This window comes from Typopeltis vanoorti, chromosome 3 (assembly GCF_054136105.1).
Source record: "Typopeltis vanoorti isolate ZY-2024b chromosome 3, IOZ_Tvanoo_1.0, whole genome shotgun sequence".
NCBI classification, from domain to species: Eukaryota; Metazoa; Arthropoda; class Arachnida; order Uropygi; family Thelyphonidae; genus Typopeltis; species Typopeltis vanoorti.
This window is the reverse complement of record NC_143551.1, coordinates 49443559-49469526: the sequence shown is the minus strand read 5'-3', so window position 1 is coordinate 49469526 and position 25968 is coordinate 49443559. Positions and strand designations below refer to the sequence as shown.

At 36.0% G+C, this 25968-nt stretch overlaps 1 protein-coding gene across 1 annotated transcript in view; it reads left to right on the top strand.

Moving 5' to 3' along the window:
- Positions 1-11590, top strand: part of LOC150108113 (protein-L-isoaspartate O-methyltransferase domain-containing protein 1-like) — a 115245-nt gene extending 103655 nt beyond the window's left edge. Inside the window, exon 5 of the mRNA XM_090415598.1 lies at positions 8936-11590. Coding sequence (XP_090271724.1) covers positions 8936-9867 — 932 coding nt within the window. The 3' untranslated portion in view covers positions 9868-11590. The remainder of the gene's footprint in view (positions 1-8935) is intronic.
- The last annotated feature ends 14378 nt before the right edge of the window (positions 11591-25968 follow it).

The window sequence follows — 25968 nt, the reverse complement described above, 5'->3', positions numbered from 1 at the left end:
CTCCATACTTCAAGGGTATCTTTTTCTCCCATTTTCATCTCACCTTTATCATCTCTAACTCCTTTTACAGCACTCTTTCCTCTATTTCTGAGCTTCTTCAACAACCTCCAGAATATCTTACCACCTTCTTGATATTTATTATTATTATTATTATTGTTCCGGGCAAATCCAAGGAGTCGACAGACTCATCGAGGGAGGCCCTAACATTATGTCAAGAACAACTATTCAACCTTCACACAGTATCTATCATACCTTGCCTTGAATTTATTCATGGTCGTAGCACCCACAACAGACTCTGGAAGCTTATTCCACTCATTCACTACTCTCCAAGTAAAAAACAAGTGAACACTTCCTCTCTAACACCCTTGTCAACCACGCTCTTGCCCAGCTTCCATTCATGGCCCCTAGTCCTCCCACCACCAGTCATATTTTCAAAAATATCTTCTGGATCAATCTTATAGAAACCCTTCAGTAATTTGAATGTCTCAATCATATCACCCCTCCTTCGCGTATCAACCAATTTCTGCAACCCACAAATCTTCAACCTATTCTCATAAGATTCATTCCACATACCTGCTATCATCTTGGTCACTCGTCTCTAGATCCTCTCCACTTCCTCCCCATCACGAAGAAACCCTGGTGCCCATAACTCGGCACAGTAGTCCAGATGGGGTCTTATCAAGGCTCGATACAGAGGAACAACAACTTGTTTGTCTCTGCATGTTAAAGTATTTTTCAGAAGCCAAGTGATTTGGTGAGCTGTTTTAGTCACTTTTGCAATGTGCCCCCTAAACTTCAATTCCCTATCCACCAAATCCCTGGCCTCATCAATCTCCTGGAGTACAGTTCCACCAATGCGATATACTGCTGCTATTCTTTTCACCCCAAAGTGCATAACCTTACACTTTGGCACATTAAATTGACATCCATTTTTCCTAGCCCAGTCCTCCGAACTATCCAAATCATCCTGTAAAATTTTGACATCCTATGCACTCATAATTGCTCTACCCAACTTTGCATCATCAGCAAACAAGTGAACACTTCCTCTCAAATCCTCTCCTATATCATTGATGAACAAATTGAAAATGTGTTCATCAATGATATAGGCAAGGATTGGAGTGCCACAGGGCTCTGGTCCAAGAACAGAGCCCTGTGGCACTCCACTAGTCACAAGCTGTCTTTTAGACTACTACTCCTGAATAAACCACTCTCTGGTATCTCTCCTTCCACCACCCTCCTGTCCATCTCACCAACCCTATATCTATCCCCATCTGCTCCAGTTTACTGATTAGGGTTCTATGTGGTATCCTATCAAAATCTTTGGCAAGGTCCAGTAGTATTACTGTAAAACCATTATCCCTATCCAGTTCAGCCATCACTGTGTTATAAAACGTGAGCAAGTTACTGAGGCATGATCTACCCTTCACAAAACCATGTCCATGTTGTCCCCCATACAATATCCCATTTTCATCTATCCAATCCTGTATTCTTTTCTTGACTAATTTCTCTAAGACCTTGACAATGATTCCTGATATGCTAATCAGTCGGTAATTTACAACAGCAGTCTTGAAACCACCTTTATGCAGTGGAACTATTTTACCCTCTTATTTTCTCTTTATTTTCTATGTTCTTGCCAAAGTCCTCCCATGACTTTTGTTTAGCTAGTTTTACACAGTGTTTATTTAGCTTTCTTACATTTGTCTCTGTATTCTCTAAGAGCAAAAGATCACATCACTATCAACAATAACATAGTCAATGAGACTTTTCTTATTCCTTGCCTCTTCTCTCCATGTGAATTTGTGCACATGATGTTAGTAATAACCAGTCCATGTCCTGAGCAGAAATCCAACAGGTATTTGCCATTATTATTAGCTTTGCTCTTTTCTCCAAATTTTCCCAAAATATTTTTGTATGTCTGACACTCATTTCCTACTCTGCTATTTAGATCCCCAACAAGGACCAACTTTTCCTTTTTCATTGTGTCAGTTGCTTTTTCTAAAGCATCAAAAAATTCCTCCACTTCTACCTTAGTAGAACCTTCTGTGGGACCATAGGCATAAATAAGTCTTGTTGTCCAATTCCCCATTCTGATATTAGCCCACATCACTCTATTTGAGACTGCCTGCCATTCAAGAAGATTAGCTTCGTATTTTGTGTTGAATACTATGGCTACTCCTTCTTTTCCTTGATTATCATTGCCTGAATATAACATTTCGTATTTATTGCTCAGAAAGATCTCGCCAGTTTTTGTCTCAGTCACCCCTATTATGTCAACCTGGTACTTATCTAATTCCTCAACTAGCTCCATTTCTTTGCCATTCAGTCTTCTTATGTTGATAGTACCGATCTTTAACTCTGGTGATGTTGAGTTAGGAATGTGCTTTCAGATTTTTTCTAGTAGCTGACTTTTTGCTGTTTGCCCTGGTTTCCTGGCGAAAACAACAGGGGCCTTGTTTTTGCCCCAGCCGGCATGAAATTTTGTCATGTTGTACCATCATTTTGTATATTGGTTTAAGCCAGTAAGAATACAATTTGGTCGGCTAAATCCCAAATTGCCAGCCCATCCTCATTCGTTCAGTATCCAGGTAGATACCCAACAGGGTGCACCACGAGAAGGTGAGGATTGGACATTAGGTCAGAAGCCCTGGTTGGTTCTCCGCATTCCTTTAAAGGCTATGTGGAGATCTCCTCTCAGTTATACAGCTTTGACCCTTAAGCACCCCTTTTCTTTAATATAATTACTCAAAAGTGCAGCTATGATCTTAAACTAGTTCTGTAAACTATAACAGCGTACAACATATCTTTCCTATGTAGTAAAAGTGGAGTCATTTTCAAATACACCTGTATTCAATAACTGAAACACTTCATCTTCTGAATTAGCTCAGATAAAATGTACACACACACACACACAATCACATCTGGATCAGTGTCTAAGCTTGCAGAAAAATTGTGAATGGTTCACAGAATAAATATTCTGTGAACCATTTCTGCCCTTACTCCCTAAACCATTCCGGTTTTGTAAATATTAATATTCCATCAGCAGAGCCTGTAAGTATCTAAGTAAGAAAGTATATTTACAACTTTTTAAGATGTAACAGAAATTAGGAAACTCACTGATCAATAAAATATTACTTTCACTGTATAAAAAGAAAAATATTATGAAAATCTAATTAAAATCTAAATAAATAATGCATAAATATGTAAAAAAAGAACAACTATATTTTGTGAAATTTATCTTGCACTGCATTTACTTTTCATATATCTTAATTACTATTGATACCATCAGTATCGATGTAATATCATTTTAATTTTCTAGTGAATAACATTTTCTGCGATGAATAGTTTGTGTGATGAATTTTCCCTGCGATGAATTGTCCATTAACCCTGTTTTCTCAGTCTCCACCTGGCTAAAACACCTTTGCAGAGTAACCACTTAATAATATCATTATTCTTCTGCTTCTGTCACTTTCCTATCATCAGCATTCATTAAAGTTAACCTTCATAATCATTCTTTCTCTTACTTGCTATATAGAAAATGAATTGCACACCAGATTATTTATTTTCCATAATTAATAACCTGATGCACAAAATTGGACCATATAAGAAATGAAGACATCAGAAAAGAACTAGATGTTTATAACATAAATGAAAAGATCAAGGAATATAGAGAGAAATCTAAAGAACATCTATCTAGGATCGAAAGATATCAGCTACCAAAAGAGGTGAATAGATATAGATCAAAGTGGAAAAAAGAGAGAGGAGGACCAGCAACAAGATGGAAAAACCAGTGAAGTCAGAACAAGCAAATGTCTAGTCCTTGAAGAGAAGAAGAATTAACTGGCTATCATTATAGTTTGGCATTTGAAGCAGCCTGAGAGTGAGTGTTGTCAGAGTTATGTGTGTTCACCAAATCTTTGAAAATTTGAGCTAATTCTTGTTGAGGTTTGGTTGTTTTACGGAGGTCTTTCCTAGAAATTTGATTGCCTAATGTAATGAATTTATGATTTATTTATTTTATTCACCACAAGAGATCAGGTTAAGCAAGTTAGTGTTATATGTTATGTAGTCTGTGATAGTATAGTGCTAGTTGCTTGTAATATAATTTGTATATGTGTATACTTTACTGAAGATGACCTTAATACAAAATTTGAAATATAGAAGATTATTTTAATGTGATTAGAGTTATCTCAAAATGGTAACTGGTTCTGTTATTTTGTTTTGGCATTTCTCAACCCTGCTTCATCTTTTTTTGTCTTTCACTTAATATTCATGGAATTTCGTAAATGGTCGATTGCTTTAACTTTTGACTGCCATCATTTATTTCTTTCTACTATATCTTATGTTTTCACACTCTATAGTCTAATAAATCTGTTTTTCGACTGTTCCAATTAGACCATGTATTGAGTGTGAGATTATAAGATTTTCAACTTTGACAAAGCAGTTATTGTTTATATTCCCCACTTATGTTGATCTTTACTTTTAATTAGTTGTGGCTTGATTATTGATTACTTCAACTTAATCTTATGCAGGTTCGAAATTTTTGGGATAATGTATTGATAGAATCAGTCCACTGTGTTGTTCACAAACCAGTTAATTAAATCAAAAGGCATTATCTATATATACAATTGCATTACAATTGTTATTTTCAATTCTTCCTAATTCCGACTTAAGTAAGAAATATATCAACTTTAAAGGAAGAAATATAGTTCAGTATTTCTTCCTTTGAAGCTAAATCACAGTTTAGAATATCCTGCTAGTCATACATACTCAAACTGAAAAATAAAGCATACCTTGAGCAAGCTTACATACTTAATATTTCAATATTAACTTACACAGTCTTATTGTACTCATAAGCAGACACACTTGATGTAAATTCTTGCTCAGAAATGTCATATATAAATACTTACAATTCTCATGCAACACTACCCTTTTACATGAATCTTTTGTTCACATGAAAGTGCTCCTTTTCTCTTTTCTTTCTGCTGGCTCATTCTTGATCTCCTGCCAATTTTCTTCTTTGTCCGAGTCATCAATTATTCTATGCCCTCTAGGATCCTTAACGTTGCGGCAATGTGCAGCTCTTTCCTAATGAGACATTCCAACAATCGGCATAATACTTCTCATGATAGTAGACCCAAGAGAAGATTGAGAAGCCTAAGACATACAATACTTCTCTTTTGATTACCAACAATGGACCTCACATGGTGGCAGACCCAGGTTACAGAAGATTGAGAAACCTAAGCCATACGACGCTTCTCTTTTCATTATTGACAATGGACCTCACGTGGTGGTGGTGGATCCAGGTAAGAGAAGGTAGCTTGAGGGTTAGAAGTGCTTTAGGAAATGATTGAAACGATCATTTCAGAATCATTACAAATAATAGACTACTTAGAAGAAATTTATTGATTGAAAACAATCATCATAATCAATTTTCTGACGTACCCCCAAGGGAGTGTTCAGGTTACTATGACAGCACTAAATGTGATTACATTATTATTAATCTCCTATTAACAATTTTCCTCCAAATCAGTATTACTTGTGAGCACTCCAATATTGTCATATCTAACATTTTGTGCGTCTAAGGCACTTCTAACTGAATCAGTCCACCTAGACCTTGGTCTTCCTCTGTGTCTCTTTCCTGCCATCTTGGCATCAAACACCTATTTTGCTAACCTTTCTTCACACATTCTGTTTCAAGATTTCTGTTCAAGTGCTCATAGCACCTTAGATTAGCTCTGCTGACACATTCTTTGATGCTAATAATGTTAAGTTTTCCTTTATAATATCTTCATTTTTACTATGATTCTGCCATTAATGCCATCAATTCACTTCCCTAATTTTTCTCAAAACCCTCATATCTGTGGTCTCTAGTCTTTAATTCAGTGCTTTATTTTTAATCCAATTCTCAGATCAATAACTTAAAACTGGTTTAAACACTGTTTTGTATACTGCTAGTTTGGTGTTTTGGCTAATTTCTCTCTTATTTCATATAAATTTATTCAGCTGGCTACCCACCATACCAGCTTTGCTTATTCCATTGTTTATGTCTAGGTTTAACCTGTCATCTTCACTAAAAAGTGTGCCTAAATAGCTGAAATATTTTACTTGTTCTATAGGATCTCCATTCAGAATGCAGGTGAAGTTTTCTATGTTCCTTCCTATTTTCATGGTTTTGTTATTTTTATTGCTGATTTTTATGTCAAATTTGTTATAGCTGTTATTGAATTTAGTTGGTGAATCCTGGAGACTTGCACTAGATGTGTTTAGGAGTACAAAATTACCTGCATAAAGCAAAGAGCTATGATGCCACTTTCTTTTATAATGTGATCCATATTGATGATGAATAAGAGTGCAGATAATATGTATCCTTTGTCTTACCCCTGATTTTACATCAAACCATCTTCCTGTATTTTCTTTGATTCTAATTGCTGACTGACAACTTAAATATAGACTATGTATTGCTCTGTAAAATGTTCCATTTACTCCATATAATTGTAGTGTTTTGAAAAGCTTTTCTCTGGGCACTTTATCGTATGCCTTTTCCAGATCTACAAAACTAAAGTACAGACTTATCATATTCCCACGATTTTTCAACTATTTGTCTTAAAATGAAAATCTTATCTTGATAACCCCTGTTTGGCCTGAATCCAGCTTCTTGTTCTTCAAGTTTCTCTTCCACAATCATTCTCAATCTCTTTTCAAGTATGCTTGCATAAATCTTACCCAGAACATCTAGAAAAATTCCTTTGTAATTATCACATTGTTTTATTCCTTTTTTTTTATAAATGGTATTATGAGAGCTCTACTCCGATCATTGGGAATTTAACATTTTGACCAGGCCTTCTGAATTATGCAGTGTAACTGCTGCAAAACTTTTATATCTTCATACTTAGGCATTTCTAGTCAAATTTCATCTACTCCAGCTGCTTTCCACATTTCAAGTTTTTGATGACTTCTATCTGAATTATTGAATTTTCAAGAGGAACCATTCTTCTTGAAAATTTTCTAGTATGGTTCTGTCACTTCTTGGTTCATTTAAGTCTTTTGAAGTAATTACTCCAGACATCTAGGATATCCTTATCTTCAGTTTTCATGTCACCTTTATCATCTTTGATTCCTTTTACAGTATTCTTTTCTCCATTTCTAAGTTTCTTCAATAGTCTTCAGAACATTTTGCCACATTTCTGATATTTATTTTATATATTCTTACCAGTCTTCCCATGACTTTTGTTTAGCTACTTTTACACACAGCTTAGCTCTATTACATTTTTTTTTTTCTTCCTGTGTTCTTTTAAGGCTTCTGCTGACTTATTTGCTAGGAACTTTTGGAATGCTTTCTTCTTTTCCAGGACTGCTTCTTTAACTTCTTGTGTCTACCACGGTGTTGTTATTTTTCTATCCTTGCTGACACCTTCACATACCTCCCTATCTGAATCAGTCAATGTCTTCTTCAAAGTGTGCCACTGAGATTCCAAAGTTTGGTTCTTGTTTTCAATTTGTTTAATTTTTTCTTCAATAATGTTTGTATAGTCGAGTCTACAATTTACTTGTGAAAGCTTCTCAACTTTAATTATTTTTAAAACTTTCTTACATGCTGTTATTTTCAATGTGATATTCATTTTTATCCTGCTTAGTACTAAATAATGGTCACTTCCAATTTCAGATTCCTTGTGCACTCTTGTATCCTGAACCAGCCTTATGATATCACTATCAACAATGATGTAATCAATGAGGCTTTTCTCATTTCTTGTGTCTTCTCTCCATGTGAACTTGTGCACATCTTTATGTTGAAACATGGTGTTAGTAATGACTAGTCAGTGTCCTGAGCAGAAATCTAGTAAATACTTACCATTATTATTAGCTTTGCCCTTTCCTCCAAATTTTCCTAAAATATTCCTACGTGCATGTGGGATTCATTTCCTACTCTGCTGTTCAGATCTCCAACAAGGACCACTTTTTCCATTTTCTTTGTCAGCTGCCTGTTCTAATGACTCAAATTCCTCCACTTGGAAGAATCCTCTGTGGGACCATAGGCACAAATAAGTTCCATTGTCCATGTCCCCACATAACTACTTGAAACTGCCTTCCAATCAAGAATTTTATCTTCATGTTTGATGTTGAAAGCTATCTCTACTCCTTCCTTTCCTTGATCATTACTGCTTGAAAATAACATCTTATACTTATTATTTAGTATGAGATGTTATTTTCTTATACTAAATAGATAAGATCTCAGCTCCTTCACTAATGCCAGTTATGTCCACATGGTACTTTCCAGTTCTTCTGCAAGTTCGATTTCCTTTCCATTAATACTCCTTATATTCATGGTTCCTATCTTCAGTTCTTCTGATGTTGAGTTGGAGCTTATTCCGTAGCTGACTTTTCACTGTTTGCCCTGGTTCCCTGATGAAGACAGTGGGGACCTTGTTTAACTAGGCATTGCCCCCAGCCGGCATGAAATCTCATCATGTTGTACCATCATATGCATTTGCCATTTAAGCCAATAGAGAGTCGGCTAAGTCCCAAATTGTCAGCCCATCCTCGTTCATTCAGTACCCAGTAGATACATACTAACAGGGCACACCACATGAAGGTGAGGATTGGACATTAGGTCAGAATCCCCAGTCAGTTCTCTGCATTCCTGAAAGGTGATGGGGGGGGGGTCTCCTCCCAGTTATTTGGCTTTGAATTCTTAAGCAACCTAATTGAAAACTAGTAATGAAATATTGTGTTAGATTTCTGGTGTGTGTGTGATTAAAGCTGTTAATTTTCATTCTGTGTATAGTTTTAACTCTCTCAAACTTCTGATAGTATTTATTTAATGATAAATATGCACATTAATAAATGTTAATTATATGAATGAAAAACAATTAGAAATTACTTTATCTCTTAAGTGTTCTGCATTATAAATTAATTAAATGAAAATTTATCATTGCAGCTGATTCTCAGCCAAGAAGTCTGCAAGAAATATGCCGTTCAAACATTAGAGCAATTCTTCGTACTAATGCAGAGATAGAGCATCCAAAGTTAAAAGACAAAAGGAGGCATTTTCCAAGAAGGAAAAAACTAAAACGTCGCATAAAACGTATAGTGATACCCATTTTTCAAGAAAGCGACAATGATAGTAACAGCAGCAATCAGCCAGAAGGTGGGGATAATTTCTTACCAGAAAGATCTAACATTGAAGAAAACCAAATGTCAAATCAAATTTCTGCTGTGATAGAACATGTGATGAGTCAGGATTCAAATTTACGTGAAGTAATGGGCGATACACCTAGTTCTAGTATGAATGCAGTTGTTGCTTCTGTTGAAGAAAAAAGACCAGATTCTGATAATCGCGAAAATGGAGAGTGTACTGTTTCAGGAAATGTATTAAGTTCGAGTGATACAAATAATTGTTTGAATCTTGCTAGCATTGTCCAGAAGAATATCACTAAAGAGCATAATGATAATCTTCCTTCTAATAATGATCCAATGGAAGTAATTAAAGATGATGTATCATTTCAAGCCTGTATACAAAAGTTTGCATATGGTCATCAGGAAGAACAGCTAGAACGAAAACGTGGCATGGAGGATGACGACGACGATGACGACGATGATGATAATACCGATACAGAAAACCGATCAAGAAAGACATCAGATGGTCACAATCAAAGAAAAAGGACTGCTGCAGCTGTCATATGGAAAAGAGTTGCTTTTGATGAGCTTGATAGTGATTCAGATAAAGAAAATGGGAAAAAAAATGAAGAGGAACCTGTTGAAGAAATAGAAAATGAAGAAAATTATACATATTTCATGAGGCAAAAAATCTGTGCACTACCTCTTCCATTAACAGTGAAGTCTTACTTAAACTATCTTCGGCCACTGTGAGTGAAATATAAAAAATTATTTCATAATTCACCTCATGCTCCCAAGAGATGTGATTGAGTCTATACATAATGTTTAATGCAGTTATTTAACAGTAAAAGGTAACTGGAGATATTAATACTCATCACTAATGATTGTTAGAATGAAAGATTTTAACAGTTGATTAGAATTAATATAGGCCCTCCTACATTGGTCATAAACTGTTATTCAACATATGTACAGACAATTAGTATTAATGGGTGGGTCATTTAGTTGGAGTCTCCTTATATCTAGAGCTATTTTTGCTTTATTTCCTTTCATTCTGTCTTTAAATGCACTATAAATTTTATCACAGAACCTGTGTATTGAAAATTCTATTCAAATAAAGTATACTACTGTATTGTTTCGATAGTTATATAATTCACATAACTAAAAATTAACTAGTCATTTTCAGGTGGTAATAATAGAGCAGTACAAAAAACATGTCTGTCCACTTTTATATACTTGATATTTACTCTTAAATCTATTTAACACAAGGAAGTACTAGTGAAATCACATTGTTAAAATCACTAGTACATACATTTTTATAAAAAGGAAAAAATACAGTATTGCTGCTATGTAATTTGTAATATGTATTATTTACTATATAAAAATATAGTAAATGCAGTAGTACAAATTTTTTTCTCGTGTATTATTACTATTTTATTAATTTTTTTTGTTGTAATTGTTTGCAATACAAAAATTGATTTTATTGCATAACTACAAATTACATCTTAATCTATTTGGACATAGTGTCTAGTGATTGAATTTTATTTTGAGCTGTCTTTATCTGGATATGATAGTCACTCAGTGTGGGGTCTTGTCATGTTAATTCTACCATGTGATTGATAATATTAGATAATTTACAGGGTTAAAAAAAAAACTCGTTCATCTTAATGTTTTTTTATTATTATTTTCATCAGTACCATATATATATTTTCTCTCTCTCTCTCTCTCTCTCTCTCTCTTTTTTCCCTCCTCTATGTGCTTCATGTGGAAAAACGACTGCATTTTTCTACCGGTATCATCTGATATTATGAAGAAATTTGATAAATAATCTCAGATGTTACCACCTTATTACTGTGGTTATTTTAATTTTTTCTTTATATACTAAATGCTGTCTATAAACACCAGATGCTGTATTATAAATTGGTGTTTATATTTGATCTTAGCATTTTGGGACAGTTCCTTTTACTTCCTCCTAGTGTGGCCATAATTATATCAAAAGTCAGATTGCTTTCTTCTTTTATCCCTTTGAGATAAAAGTTCCAAATATGTAATATTGATAGTTGATTTCAGCAGTAGGGTGATATGTAGATCTAAAAGAATAGAAAAATGAGAAAATATATATAGTTAGAGGAAATATTTTTAGAAATACCTTTAAAATAATTGGGTGTATTGAAGAAATGTGAGATCTGTGGCTAATGTGATTTATGTTGATAATATCAAGCATTTGCTTAGAACAGCATTAAATATTTGTAAATTAATAAATTGTGTTATATCTGTAAAGATATACACTTCAGTGTATTGGTCAATTTATATAATGGCTTTCATTTACTTTCAAAAGGCTGTGAAAGCATGCATTGGTTGCATTTATCACTGACTTTTCTAATTGGAGATGAGTTTCATTCATAAATTATTGGACATGATGTACAAGTTATATCTTTGGTTTTGTAGGTTCAGTGCTAATAAACTATGATAGTTTTAATCCTAGTAATAATTTTTTAAGATGAAGCCCTACATAAAACTGAGTCACTTTGGATGAATAGTTAATAAATGCACAACAAATTGGAAAGTATTTTATATTTTTTAAAAATAGAATGTTTTATTATTATATCCCATGTTAATAATTTTTAGGAATCAGTGATAATATATATATATCAGGGGCAAATATTCCAGGTGTATGGTGCTCATCCACTGAATAGCAATAACACATATATTATATTTTTGCATTTATTACTGTTTAAAGACTCCCCTAGTTGTTTTCAGACTTCGTTCAATTCCTAAAAGTAAACACAATAGACTAATGCTTCATGAAGAGGACACGTTTTGACCCGTAAACATTGCATCACATTTGTGTTAATAGCCTGGGTATGCATTCAAAATACATACACCTTTGAGCCCTTTGAAAAGATGTACAGATGATGCAGCGGGTCAAAATCTTAGCGTTTTAGTAGTTTTAAACTGCTCAGAAGGTGAGGCAGGGCGAGCTCTGAAACAGTAGCACCTATAATTTTGGGAAACAGTATTGTAGTCGAAGGAGGTACGCCTTGTCCTCCTTCCAAATTTTACACCTTTGAGTAGTTCTAATATACCAACCAAATATAGCATTTTTCTTCATTATTGTTTTCTAATATACGGTATCTTAAAACAAACACATTCTCCCTCATTCTGTGCATATTTGGTTACAATTAATTGATAAAATAAAGTATTCAAAGTTATTCTACAATAAATTGCATTAGACCGATTAAGAGTGTAGAGCACTAATGTGCTATACACTCTTAAAACTTTCATACATTGATAAAAATGCAATCATACGGTCAAAGTTATGTGAATTTTAGCATGGGTTGCATAAGCCATGACAGCACACCCAGCCGAAATGGGCACAGGATGCCACTGGTAATTCAAAAATAAAATTTAGTAGTCAATCCTCGGCTCAAGACGTATATGACTTCCAACCGGTCATACAATGGCCATTCACATTAATACATTCACTAAATACGGAACAAAAGAAACCAGGGTGTTATTTAAGAACTATTTGTGCTCAATCTATTGCTGTGACTGAGGGTGAGAAAAACCCTTAGATTTTTGGAAAGAATATAGCATCTTGCAGATGCAGCATGGAATGAAGTGACAGCAGAGTATATGAGTAGCATTTTGAAGAACCTGATTAATTAGATTCATACAGTCATAGAATTCAAAAGACAGCCTTACAAGAGATTGGTAGCAAGCAAGATGGTGCTGGTAGCTATAGAGTCATAGATTGACAATGAAAATGCAAAGTATTTGTTGAAAACTGGAAGAAGAGCTCTCTAATGAAGATGTTTACAGCTAGAAGAAGTTGAAAGGATTAGAGAAAAAAGCAGAAGAAGGAAACAGTTCCCCCCCCCCCAAAAAAAAAAGGTTTACAGTGAAAAAATTTGCAGAAACATTTGCCTCTATTAATAAGGCTGTTTAGTTGTTTCAAGAAATGGATCCCTTGCTACAGAGAAATTTGTTCGGAAAGGAACAAGAAATTAGTGCAGACTAAGTTGGACATAATGTACAAATTTTTAAAGTATCCTACTCTTGCTCTTACCTCAACCTCTGAAGATGGGTCTATACTATTTATGAGTTATGCATTTGGCGAACCGTTCTCATGCTGCTTTGTATTTCCTGAATTTGTTGTTGATGAGTCATTCAGTTAATGAAGCAGCAGCTTCGAAGAATTACTCTTGCTCCATGTCTTTCCGTCTGGTTATTTTACTGGTAAGCGCATAGAAGCACTGTACATTCATGTTTCATTATTTATTACAGTACAACTGTGTACGGAAATTTTAAGTTATAATTTGTACATTGTATTATTTCAATGTAGAGTAAAATTAATTTTTAAAAAATAGCAAAACAGACCACACATTTTAGTATTCATGCATGTTAATATGTCTTTATTGTTCATATAGAGATTTCTGACTTTTGACCTTTTCAATAGGACAGGTGTCGGAAAATGGAATCTTGTTGTAAAGCGAGGAACTATTATTTCCTGTATTTCACTGAAGTCAAATTGGCATCAGAAAACAAGGCACAGGTATATGGATATTTGCACATGCAGTAAAAAAAGACAAAGGAAACAAAGTAATGACAGTCCTAAATGAGCAACTTGGTGGGAATCACTGAAAAATCTTGACTGTTGAGCTGCAGATCTAAAAATGAGTCTCAGATATGTGGTAATTTTTTTACATCCAAATTTGTTTGAGATTGGGGTAGTTCCTGAGGGCAGAAACAGTCAAGAGATAGGTTTCAGATTTATATTTTAATCTGTGAAGTAAGCTGGCTTTTCCTCATCAAACTCTGTAATGTCCATACAATGCTCAGCAAGATCTGAACAACTATATTCTTATAGATAAGCTTATGCATTGATTAGACATAGCTTCTAATTTTGTAGGAAATGACAGCGTAAACTAGATTATTAATTATAAAAACTTTAATAACTACCTATTTTTCAGCAATATTACATTGCCATCTTCAGGGATCACAAAACAATGATATGTGCATGCAGGCACTCACACTAAGCAAATGAGGCAGAAGAAAGTCAACAGATGTCGGTCCTAGAGTCCTAAACAGTGCCCCCAGTGTGCTAAATTGGGTTGTCTTTGACACCAGGCTGACGAACTTATATGCTTCCAAAATTTGGGACAGTTTCATGCACCCAAATTTGTTGAGATTTGGAAAGTTTTTCAGAGCTGAGGCAGATTCAAGGAATAGTCTTTCATACTTGTACTCGCTGCAGTGTAATAAAGTGGCTTTCTTTCATTGTATCCTGTGGTGGGTGCCCAAAACATGGTCAGCAAGTTCTGAGTGGCTGTATTGGTGGAACCAGATTAGTCTTTGTGTTCAGCATCTCTGCTTTGAAGTAGGAGGTGGGGGAGATTGTGGTTACCTGGTTTTAATATTTTTTGGGGGGGATTGTAGCCATTGGCTAAGATGGTGTTAAGGATATGGTCAAGTTCAGTAGTTAGGGCATTGTTATTTAAACTGATTAATTTTGCCCTGTTATGTGGGGTTTTTATAATCTCATATTGTTGGGAGGATTGATTGCTGGTGAATGTATCCACTTGTATGTGTAGGTTTACTGCAAACAAACAAAGCCAGAGATCCATCAGGCTGGCATATAATCAGAGTATCTAGAAAAGGGAGACTGCTGTTGTTTTCCTTTTCTGAGGTAAACTGGATCCTGGGGTGTTGATTGTTTAAGTGTGTTGTGAAATTGTGGAGCATATGCAGGCCATGTGGCCAAATGGAGAATGCATCATCCACGTAGTGTAGCCAGACAGTGGGTTTATGTGGGGAAGGGTTTGAGGCTTTTTCTTCGAAAGGTCTCCATAAAGAAGTTGGCCAGGGGTTGGAGAGTGGAGAACCCATGGCTGACCCTCTCTGTCTGTTTGTAGACTTTTCCTTGCCAACTAAATAGCCTGAGTTCATGGTAAACTAAAATAGGATTGAGATATCAGGAGGAAATTTTACTTGGATGAGGTATAAGGCATCTTTGAGTGGGACATTGGTGAATAAGGAGGTGACATCAAAACTGACCATTATGTAAATATGTTGGAGTGTGAGGTTTTCTATACTGGCTTTAAAGTGGGGATGAGTTTTTTTGTGTGTGAAGGTGTATTGCCAGTATGTTGTGTGAGGACTTGGCTAAATGTTTGGCTAATTTGTATGTGGGGAAATCAATGCCATCCAATGAGATGTAATGGGGGGGAATCATTACATCCAATGGAATGTAATGGTATATTTTGCTTATGGATTTTTGGTAGTCCATATATATCTCCGGGGGGTGGGGGGGTAGAGTGAAAAGGTTTTAGTCTGCCTGTCACTTCCACAGGCCCTCCCCTTTCAAAGCAGAGATTACTCTAAATCTATCACCATTCCATATATCCAGAGTACATCCTAAAAATTAACAAAAAAATCCTAAGGAAATATGACCTCACAACCAGTTACAAACCACATAAGAAATTGGCATCTCTTATCTGCTCCACCAAAGACCAGCCATTTCCCTTAGACCGATGTGGAGTATACCAGGTCCCTTTCAGTTGCAAACTGTCTTACTGTGGCTAATATCAGGATATCTGAACACAAAGACTACATCCGGTTCTACCAATGCAGCCACTCAGGACTTGTTGATGACTGTGCTTAGGATGTGCTGGAAGAAGGCAGCTTTATTACACTGCAGCAAGTACAGAAGACTATTCTTGAATATTCCTCAGCTCTAATAAAACTTTCCAAACCTCAACAAATTTGGGTGCATGAGACAGCCCCAAATTTTAGAAGTATACATTCTACATGGTGAAGCCTGGTATGGCACATCACCGAGCATCAAAGTAACTATACGGCATCTGTGGATACCCAGTGAACGTATAGATAGATACGTTCTAAGATCGTCAGCCCAGCGGCAAAGATGACCCAATTTGGTCCACTAGGGGGTGCTGTTTAGTACTCTAGAACCGACTTCTGTTGCCTTTCTTCAGCTTCATTTGCTTAGTGTGAGTGCCTGCATGCACACATTATTGTTTTGTGATCCCTAAAGATGACATGTAACATTGCCAAAATATAGATTGTTAAAGTTTTTATAATTAATGATCTAATCAGTGTTGCCATTTCCTAAAAAAATTAGAAGCTGAACAACTATAGTTATGGTACCATATGTTGTTATTATGTTTGGCAATTCTGATGTTGGCTACTGCAGAGCACTGTAAACTCCTAAGAGAGTTAAGGGTAATAGTTGATCCTTGATGGCATGGATAATTTTTTTTAGAACTTTAGCTGCTTTTTGAGGAGTTCCTTGGTTAGATAGAATGGTTATGGACTTCTTGTAGACTATGACCTGATTGGATAGATATGTGGTGGATACTTCCTTAATCCAGTGGGTTTAATCATTTGCTAAGGTGTTACATGTGATGGATTCTAGTTATGAAGGGATTATTTACTAACTGGTTTTTAAAATGCTACATTGTTGTGAGAGTCAGTTGTGTGACTGTTAATAAGTGTGTGCAGATAAGTGGGTTTTCTGGAGATGGTGAATGCTAAGGATCCATCAAGTCTACCATGTGTCCCTAATGTTTGGTCTCGAATGTTGGCCAAAAAATAAAAATAGAAAAGTTTAGTGTACCACTACCATATGGTGAATGGAGAGCATATGATCCACATAACATAGCCATTTAAATTCACCTCTGATGTTAACCTTGTTGTATATTGCCTGAATTGTACATATATCTATATGGCAGTCCTTGACTTATATAGACCTTATTTATACTGATCTGGAGTTACAGATAATGTTTGGAAAGTGCCCAATGAAATTGCATGCTTTGGAGGTAGCATGTTGGCAAGATTTTGCCCAACCAATAACAGATTCATTTGTTTTGGTCAGATCACTGAGAAAATAGCTATGGTATTCTCATAATTTTTCCTTTTTATTGTGCTATGATTTGCAGAGTTAAATAATGGAATTAAAAGACCCAGTGATGTGAACAGTGAAGCCACTCATAAACGTAAATAAGATTGATCTCAAGATGAAATGGATATGAATTGAAGGTTATCGTGTGATTTTTAGCTGCCTGCATTGACTGTGATTATAATTAAGGATGGTGGAATTATATTAATGAATATTTTAAATAATCTGAATCATTGAAGTCTACTATTATAAATGTTAGTGTTTTAAATGTATCATTATTTATTTATGCCATACACCATGAATCATTTAATTTAAGTTTTCCTTTTTTTAAGCACTTTACATTATAATCATCTCTAACATACGTAAACTTCTGTAAGCTTTGGAGGCTGATTTACATAAGTTTAAACTTATGAACTTTGCAATGCATTCTATAGAGAAATATAGAATGCATTGTTTAACTATAGAGAAATATAGATAGTAAAAAAGCATTTAGTCATATATGTATATTGTCATCAGTTTCCTGAATTTCAACATGAGTGATGTTTGGTATATAAGACATGGCTTACTGAAGATGATATAATTAGTGGGATAGAATGTGAAGGGGTTTAGGGAGCATAGAGAGAAAAGAATAGGGGCAGGTATTGGTGATAGCTGATGAACTGCAACCAAAGAGAGAGAGGTTCAACTGCAGTTCAGTGAAAATAGCATATGTCAAGCTATCTGGTGTGAGATAGAGGCCAGCAGAATGAAATATACAGTTGGATGCTTCTATAGACCAGGGGATGGAAAAGACGATGGGGTTAGTATACATCAGCAAATAAGCTCAATGAGTGGAGAGTGGGTAATTATTATAGGGAATTTCAACTATGGGAACATAGATTGGTAGGAGGAGAGGACACATGAGAAGAAGGAAATATAATTTATGCAGTTACTAAGGAATTATTACCCATGATGTGATGGAATGTATTAGAGGTTTTGGGAGTGCTTGATCTAGTAATTGCATCTGAGAATTTGTCTATAACAAATATGACCACATTGCTGCCAATAATTGGTGAGTGATCACATGGTCTTGACCTGGATGGTTGCTAAATGTGTGGAATTTTCAGTTAAGAGGAGTTATGTGGAATTACATGGCTGGTAATTATGACAAATTTAAGGGATGTTTGGATAGTGTCATGGAAACTGCAAGTGGTAAAGGAGTGTCTGAGGGATGTAATAGCAGACTGCATACATATAGTCAGAAGAATAAATCAAGGGGAAATAAATAGATGAATACCAACATTGAGCTACAAAAGAAGAGAAAAATTTGTGGACAGAATTCAAGGACAAAGGTGACCAGCAGGAACAGGCCATAAGGGTAACCAGTGCGATAAGAAAGGCAAAAGCAGAGTATGAAAGCAAATTGGCAGTACAAGCCAAAAATAATCCCAATGAGTTCTTTTGGTATGTTGCAAGTAAAAGGAAGAATGTTCATGGCAAAATTATTTTAATGAATGTCGATGGTAGAGAAATAATTGAATAATTGGTGCACTCAGGATTTAATCTTGTGCGGGGGGGGGGGGGTTGAGTAGACAACGTGAGAATACACTGCGCAGCGCATATGACCTATGACTGAGCATCTGCAATGATTGCCAATACATGATACCCGTGATCTCCTCTGGCCAGGCTCGGGCAAATGAAGTAGCGCTTGGTCCACCCGAGCACTGCTTTGTTCGCAGTGGCCGTGATTCCTGTGAGTTATAGGGTATTCCCCACCTTATGTGACCACTAATTCATAAGTAGTATAGAAATAGAAGACACGACACAACATAAATGAATTTTAATTAGGAAAAGATTTTTGGAAAAATTTTAGTGTTTTTTTTCCTTTATCTTTGGGGGCGGGGGTCAGGACCACTTGTCCCCCCTCTCTGAGTGTACCACTGAATTGAGTCGGAAGAAATAAAATTTTGGACTAGTCCAGAGCCACAGCTCTGGATTAGTCCAAAGGGGAGTATTAAGAGGGAAAAATAGTTCCATTGCATTGCAAAACAGGTAGCAAATTACAGACCAATTAGCATATCAGGAGTTCCATTTCACTCCCAACCTACTTATCCTTCAAACTCTAGGGATACATTCAGATACCACCTAATTTAAGCATATTTTCAAAGATTTCCATGCATTGCTTACATTTTTCTCATTCAGTTACTGATACCATGGGATCAGAGATAGTATTCTCCTAAGTTGATCATAATGTCTAGCGTTATAGTTCAACATGTAACCTGTTCTAATAGGAGCATCAATATAATTAGATAATTTCCAAGAAAGCATAGCATCATCACTGTTGCTAACTGGTGGCAAAATAGTTATATTCTTAACAGAGAGACTTTCTGATGCTATATAAACAAATCTAACACTCTGACCTCCAGTTCCTTCTCTGAAATGCTGCTTCCAAAAGTCATTTTGAAACAATTCAATAAATTCCTCTTCATTCTTACCATGAGATTTCTCTTCTACCCAATTAATGTTTGGAAAATTAGTCACCCATAATGATCACTCGTTTGGTACCCATAAGGCTAAATTGGTAATACATTTCTTTCTCCCCTTAAATTATATCCTCTCAATTTTTAGATATTTCGTTTTCAATAAATGTAATCGAATGACTCAGAATGCTATCTTGAATGGTAGCTGAATGTTTACTTGCATGACAAGGATGTAATGATCAGATGCATTTAGCATATTACAGAGCTGCGCATTTTTTAAACTTTATAAATTTAGGACTTTTCACATAAACGTGAAATTATTGTTAAATACGATGTGAACGACAACAATATAAAACATGTTTATTGCAGCTTTGGTTATGATAAAGGAGGATAAAAATGTCCACTTTTGAAGCCGTTTCTAGCAAGTACAAGATCCCAAATAATAGTTCATAAGAATATGAAGCATTGGCTTTCTGTCTGAGAGTTCCTTTATCTTAATTGGGGCGCAACTCTGACCACTGGTAGACAATTTTCACCACATAAATCTCCAAATTTAAAGCTTCCTGTCCATTTGCTTTATAAAAATATAAAAAGTACCTTATTTAATAAAACGGAGTTGATTAATTTTTCGTGTAATATGCATGTCCTGTGCCAAGTATAGTTTCTTTAAACAGGTCATACACCCATGCATTTGGCCCGTTCATACATCTGAACCAATTTCGAGCTTTAGGTAAATATCTTCTCACTGTTCCAAACACGAAATAAGATGCATGGAAACAAGAAATATTTATTATTTTAAAAAGTATGTTGTCTATTTTTGGTATTTCCTGGTTCAGATTTAATTGCTTGCATTGCCATTCGATTTCTGAAATTATACCATTTTATGATTTTACCCTGTCCACATGAATTTATTTTGCAGCTTATAATTTAGTCTACGATGAAGATATTCATAAGAAAAAGGAAAATCTGCCGAATCAAATTACTATCACTCGTTACTTCAATCTTCTTAGGTTAAATACTAAACGACCACCTAACGTCTTTTATTCCCGGAACAGAGCATGCAAGGCCATTTGAAGAAGAATGGAGTAGCTAGCTTCCAGTTTTAGCTGATCACAGAACAGCTGGCTAAAGACTATTAGTGATTTTAATTGGAATTGGGAGGAGAATGCGGAAGACAACTAGAGTCATCTCATTTTTCCTGACACGATACACTGCTTGGACAGAAGTAAACGATGTAGGATCACCTTCGTTAAGATGACTTCAATAATCTTACTGGGTGCAATTTCCACAAGTGTATGACAGCGATCATTGGGAATTTTTCACCATTTTCCCTGTAGGCATGTAATGAGGTGCTGGACTGTTGTGAAGCGAAAGTTGCCTGACCTCACCGACTCCAGTTCATCTCCGATATTCAATGGGTTGAGATCATGGCTCTGTGAACTCTGTCAAGTGTAGTGAGGTTCATGTCCACAAATCACGCAGTTACGGCAGCAGTCTTATGGTGCATTGTCTTCTGAAAGAGACCATGGTCAGTTCGGTAGAAATGCTACAAAGTAAAAAGCATCTCATTGTTCAGGTACCTCATGTAGTTCAATATTCGTGGCACCACAGAGGACTGAGACCAAACAAGGAAAAACAGGACCATATCATCATACTTCTGAATTTCGTAGTTGGGGTTACTCTTGACTCAGGTAAGAAATGTTCACCGGGCATTCTCAACACCATACCAATACCCGTTCATCTGCTTGGTAGGAAATTTAACTTGATTCGTAGCTCCATAACGTAACTTTTCCACGTCTTACTGTACAAGCTGTTTGCACCACTGAAGATGACTGCATGTTGGTGGGTGTGATGAGGAGCTTGCATATTGTGGTCCTACCATGGAAACCCATATTAGGAGCCTCTGTTCTGAATGTTTCTGTGCAGATTTGTGTTATGGGCACTCTGCATTCAATGTGTTGTCCGACACGGCAGTTTTTACATATCCTACGTAGCACCCTATGGTCACAATCGGTGAGTACTTTGGATCGTCGACTGTGGGTAGCATTTGCAGTTGACTACCTACACTTCCATCTCAATATGGTATCACTGATTATTGACCTAAAAAAAATCAGCTAACACCTTTTTATTCCCTTATAGAGAGTAGGAGAGACCGTTTTAGCCCTATCTAACTTTTAGAGACTGAGTGGGCAGTTCAATCTCCACTGGTACACAATCAGAGATTGCTGGCCCAAAGTTATCACTAATTAAGCGGCACGTAGTGAAGACAGGCGGGTTTTTCGTCCTGTAAGCTCAAGAAAACCGACCGTAGAACCCATGTTATTTAAGACATTAAATATATAGTTAGGGACCACGAGATGGCGGCACTTGTTGAGCCGCCTGTCTTCACTACGTGCCGCTTAATTAGTGATAACTTTGGGCCAGCAATCAGAGATCGCTGGCCCAAAGTTATCACTACGGGACGAAAAATCCGAGTTTCCAGGAGAAAAAAACCTGCTTGTCCGTGCTAGAGATCGACTAACTTGGGAACCGGTAGAAATAAGGCTTAACTTGGGTCACACAATTTGCCGAACAGATAGGCCTGCAGTATGGCATCCTATCACAAGACCGCTTCACATGCCTCTGTCAGATTCTTTCTCACAGCCATTTCACCAAGACACTGACTTGGGAGCATGATAGTCCTCCAATTTATACCTGCTAGAAATAAGTACGTCACTTGTTATGTAGCACGATGAATGGGGGGAGGACTTATTTTCAAGTTGTAAGTATATATATATCCTAATGCCTTTTTTTTTTTTTTTTGAGAGCCTGTTTGCTCATTGGAAGTTCAGGTTTTTCGTCCTGTAAACTCAAGAAAATCGACCACAGAACCCACACTATTTTCGATATTAAAAATATTGTGGTAGGGTTAAGTACCACGAGATGGCGGCACTTGTTAGCTGTGTCATCATTTCGTGCTGTGTAACGATGAGTTAACAATATAGATATGAAATCATGCCTTATGCTCGAGCACCATGAGGTAAGGCATTTTGAATTATGCAGTGTAATCAAGCTGTAAAACGTTCGAACCTGTGCGAGGAAATCCATTGGCCTTTCCCGCATACGCTAGAATTCATTCGATTCCATTTAGCAACTAAAATAGCTTTTTTGCAGTCCTTTCTTCCAGTTAATAGAGGGTGGTGTGTAATTGGAATGGATTGCCATTGGATGTGTCAGGATATAGACTTACATAAGTAAGTCTATATCTATGGCAAGGGCAAATAGAATTCTGATGTCTGTGATACTAGGTTTCATAATCCCACATCTCAAAAAAATCTGCTTAAAAATAAATCTCATTCAATGGGCTAAGGTTTTTGGACCCAAGATGCTAGCAGTTCTCTCTGTCTCTCTCTTACTGTCTTAAAAGCTTTGCTTTCTCAACTCCTTTTGGAGAATAAATGGCATTCCATAATTTCTTTAGTGATTTTCCTATTTGAAAATTTGTGGTCTAATATTACAACACCTCTCTGCATTTTAGATTTCTAACAGCTTTTCTTCTTCCAGTGCAGAAATATATATATATATATAAATCAGCCAACGCCTTTTATTCCCTTATAGAGAGTAGGTGAGGCAGTTTTATTCCTATCGAACTTTTGGAGATTGAGTGGGCAATTCAATCTCCACTGGTAGCTAGTCAGAGACAGCTGGCTCGAGGCTATCACTAATTTATGTGGCCTGCAGTGAAGAGACAAGTGCCGCGATCTCGTAGTCTCTAACGCTAACAATATTTTTAATGTCTGAAATAGTGTGGGTTTTATAGTAGATTTTCTTCAGTTTCCGAGAGTTTACTCCCTGAAACCCGTGCCAGAGATCGACTAACTTGGGAACTGTTCGAAAAATGCTTAGCAAAAGTTCCTCTAGTCAGCGACTAGAATCAAACTGATGACTCTCTTTCTTCTGGCGGTTAGCTCTGACGAGTGTAAACTCTACTTCCACTGACCTTTATTCTTCCTATAGGTTTCCCTGGGTATTCTGTCACTGATTATCTTTTAATAATTTTTGAAGTAATTTAACTAATTTGCTAATGTAACAGATTCCATTTCTATCAACTCTTTTGAAAACATCACAGTACCCAAGAATTTCAAGGTCTTAGACAACTAGTACTATCCTTAAAACAAATTTCCATACCACCCTTCAATGAGGATGTCATCCGAATCACCTTTAGCAAAGGAAACAGAATGCACTCGTTTGTTTCTCACCTAAGACGGGGAGAAATCTTTATATGGACTTTTTCAATCGAAGGTGCGTTAGCCGATCTCATACGGAGGTAGCAGGGTTTTTTTCTCCCGGAAACTCGAGTTTTTCATCCAGCTTACAGACAAATCGGCCCTTCAGAACACATGCAATTTACAGACAAAAAATACTAGATGTGGTGGGCAGTAGATGGCGCTGATATAGATGTAGTAGAGGATTGGTGTGGTGGTGGAGGTGGAGAGTTGTACAATAGGTGTCCTCCCGCGATGAGTCTTCGGACTCCTTGGAGGTGTCACGAATAATAATAATAAAGAGAAAACATTGTTCGCCTTCCCTTTCATTTGATAACATCCAATTTACTAACCAAGTTCAGACCTTTCATCTTGGTGTGATATTTGCCTCTATCCTTTTCTCGTACATCAGATTACATCTGTGGCTTTCATAGCTTCCAAATCGTTTTCACACTACTCTTTTCCACTCAAGCCATACTTTCCCCTTTTTTCACCATTAACTTTCTATAATCCCAAACTTACGCACTCTAGAACATAATCTCAAATCTGCAAGAAATCCTTACTAAAATTCTTGATGCTGTTTACAAGAAGGTAGTTTGGCTTATCGACGATATCTTTCACACAAGACTTACTCTTGCTATTATCTCACAGATGGCGAGTTTCTCTTTCATCCCTTTCTACAAGTGCTTCCATGGGGGTTGTTCCGTAGCATTCATCATCCCATTTCACTTCTGCTAAGTCCATTTATGTTAATAACACCAGCTGCCCAACGCCCATGCATAGTTCAACTGCTAACCTACTGAACATCTAATTCCATCTACCTCTTTTCTCTGAAGTACTCGTATATCCCAAGTACTTTCATGTTCTTCTCGAATTCTCTCATAACTTTTATTTAGCTGCATTGAGGCATAAGTTTCTTACATTTTCTCTTATTCTTTCAGGATATAGCCTTCGATTCAACTTCATTTTCAAGGCTTCCTATTTAATTTCTTGATTTCAGAATGATGTCTGATTTGTTTTTGCAGGCAACCTCATCACATGTCTGAAAGCCGAATTAATCAATGGTTTCTTCAGGTTTTACTGAAGATGATTTCCTTGAATTTGTTTCTTGTTTTTAAATCTTGTATACTATTTTTTTTATCCTGAAGCAATGTGAAAATATATATTAACAGTAATGATATAATCTTCTTTTTTCTCTTCTTGTCACCTCCAAGGACTCGTTGTGGGAGGGCATAGTACTTCTTCATCTCCCTCACTTAACCCTTCACCTACTGCTACCTAAGTATTAGATCGGTTAAACCATTTTCAACTAAAATAGCCTATATAAAGATTTCTCTCGTCACGACGAGAATCGAACAGTTCTTTTTTAATCGAAGAGCGCAATGTGCTATCGTTCTTCCAATTTTGCTACTGAGGCGCATAAAGTTCTAGCCAAGCATCAGATTACGTTACAGTCACCAACGCAGTGTCAAAACAGGAATCAAGTTTCTTACCTTCCAAATTTTCAGAGCAATATCAATGTTTAAGTCACAATGACACATCCACAAAGGGCAAAGCACAGAATAAGAATGAATTCACGGTCTGTCTTAAATTAATAATTTCCACTAAAAATATAATAAACAATCGAGAATATTTATACAGTTTTCGCTGAGTCGACGCTTACTCCGTGAAATAAAATCTGTGGTAATATTGATTACGCTTCACTTCAAACAAATTATAATAAAACTGGTGACGGTGATGTATTAAGTTAAAAATATTGTTAGATTATTAAGCATTCATAATAATTTGACTGATTTTAAATTTCATTTTTATTGCATTAACTATAATTGTAATTGTGTAATTTATATAGTACGATACAATTCAAGAATAAGAAAATTTATATATATATATTTTTTTATTATTTCCTGTGCTGAAATGGCGCCCCTTATCTTCAAACGCCCTTGTGCGTGTCACAATCTCCACAACCGCACGGCGCGGCCCTGGCTGTTATCGTTGACAGAGGTCGTCTTTGATGCAACTTTTACCCATTTTTTCATTTCATCTCTGAATTTAATAATAGTACTGTCTCTGATCACTTCCTTATCTCAGTGTAGTTCGCTAACTTCGATACGTCTATGAATATCTAATTTTACTTGGGGGTATAAACATACTCGAGAGAAAAAAAAAAAAAAAAAAGCAGCAAATCTCATGCTAAGCACTAATGTGACTCTAGGCAGATATACCAGTAATTTATTTA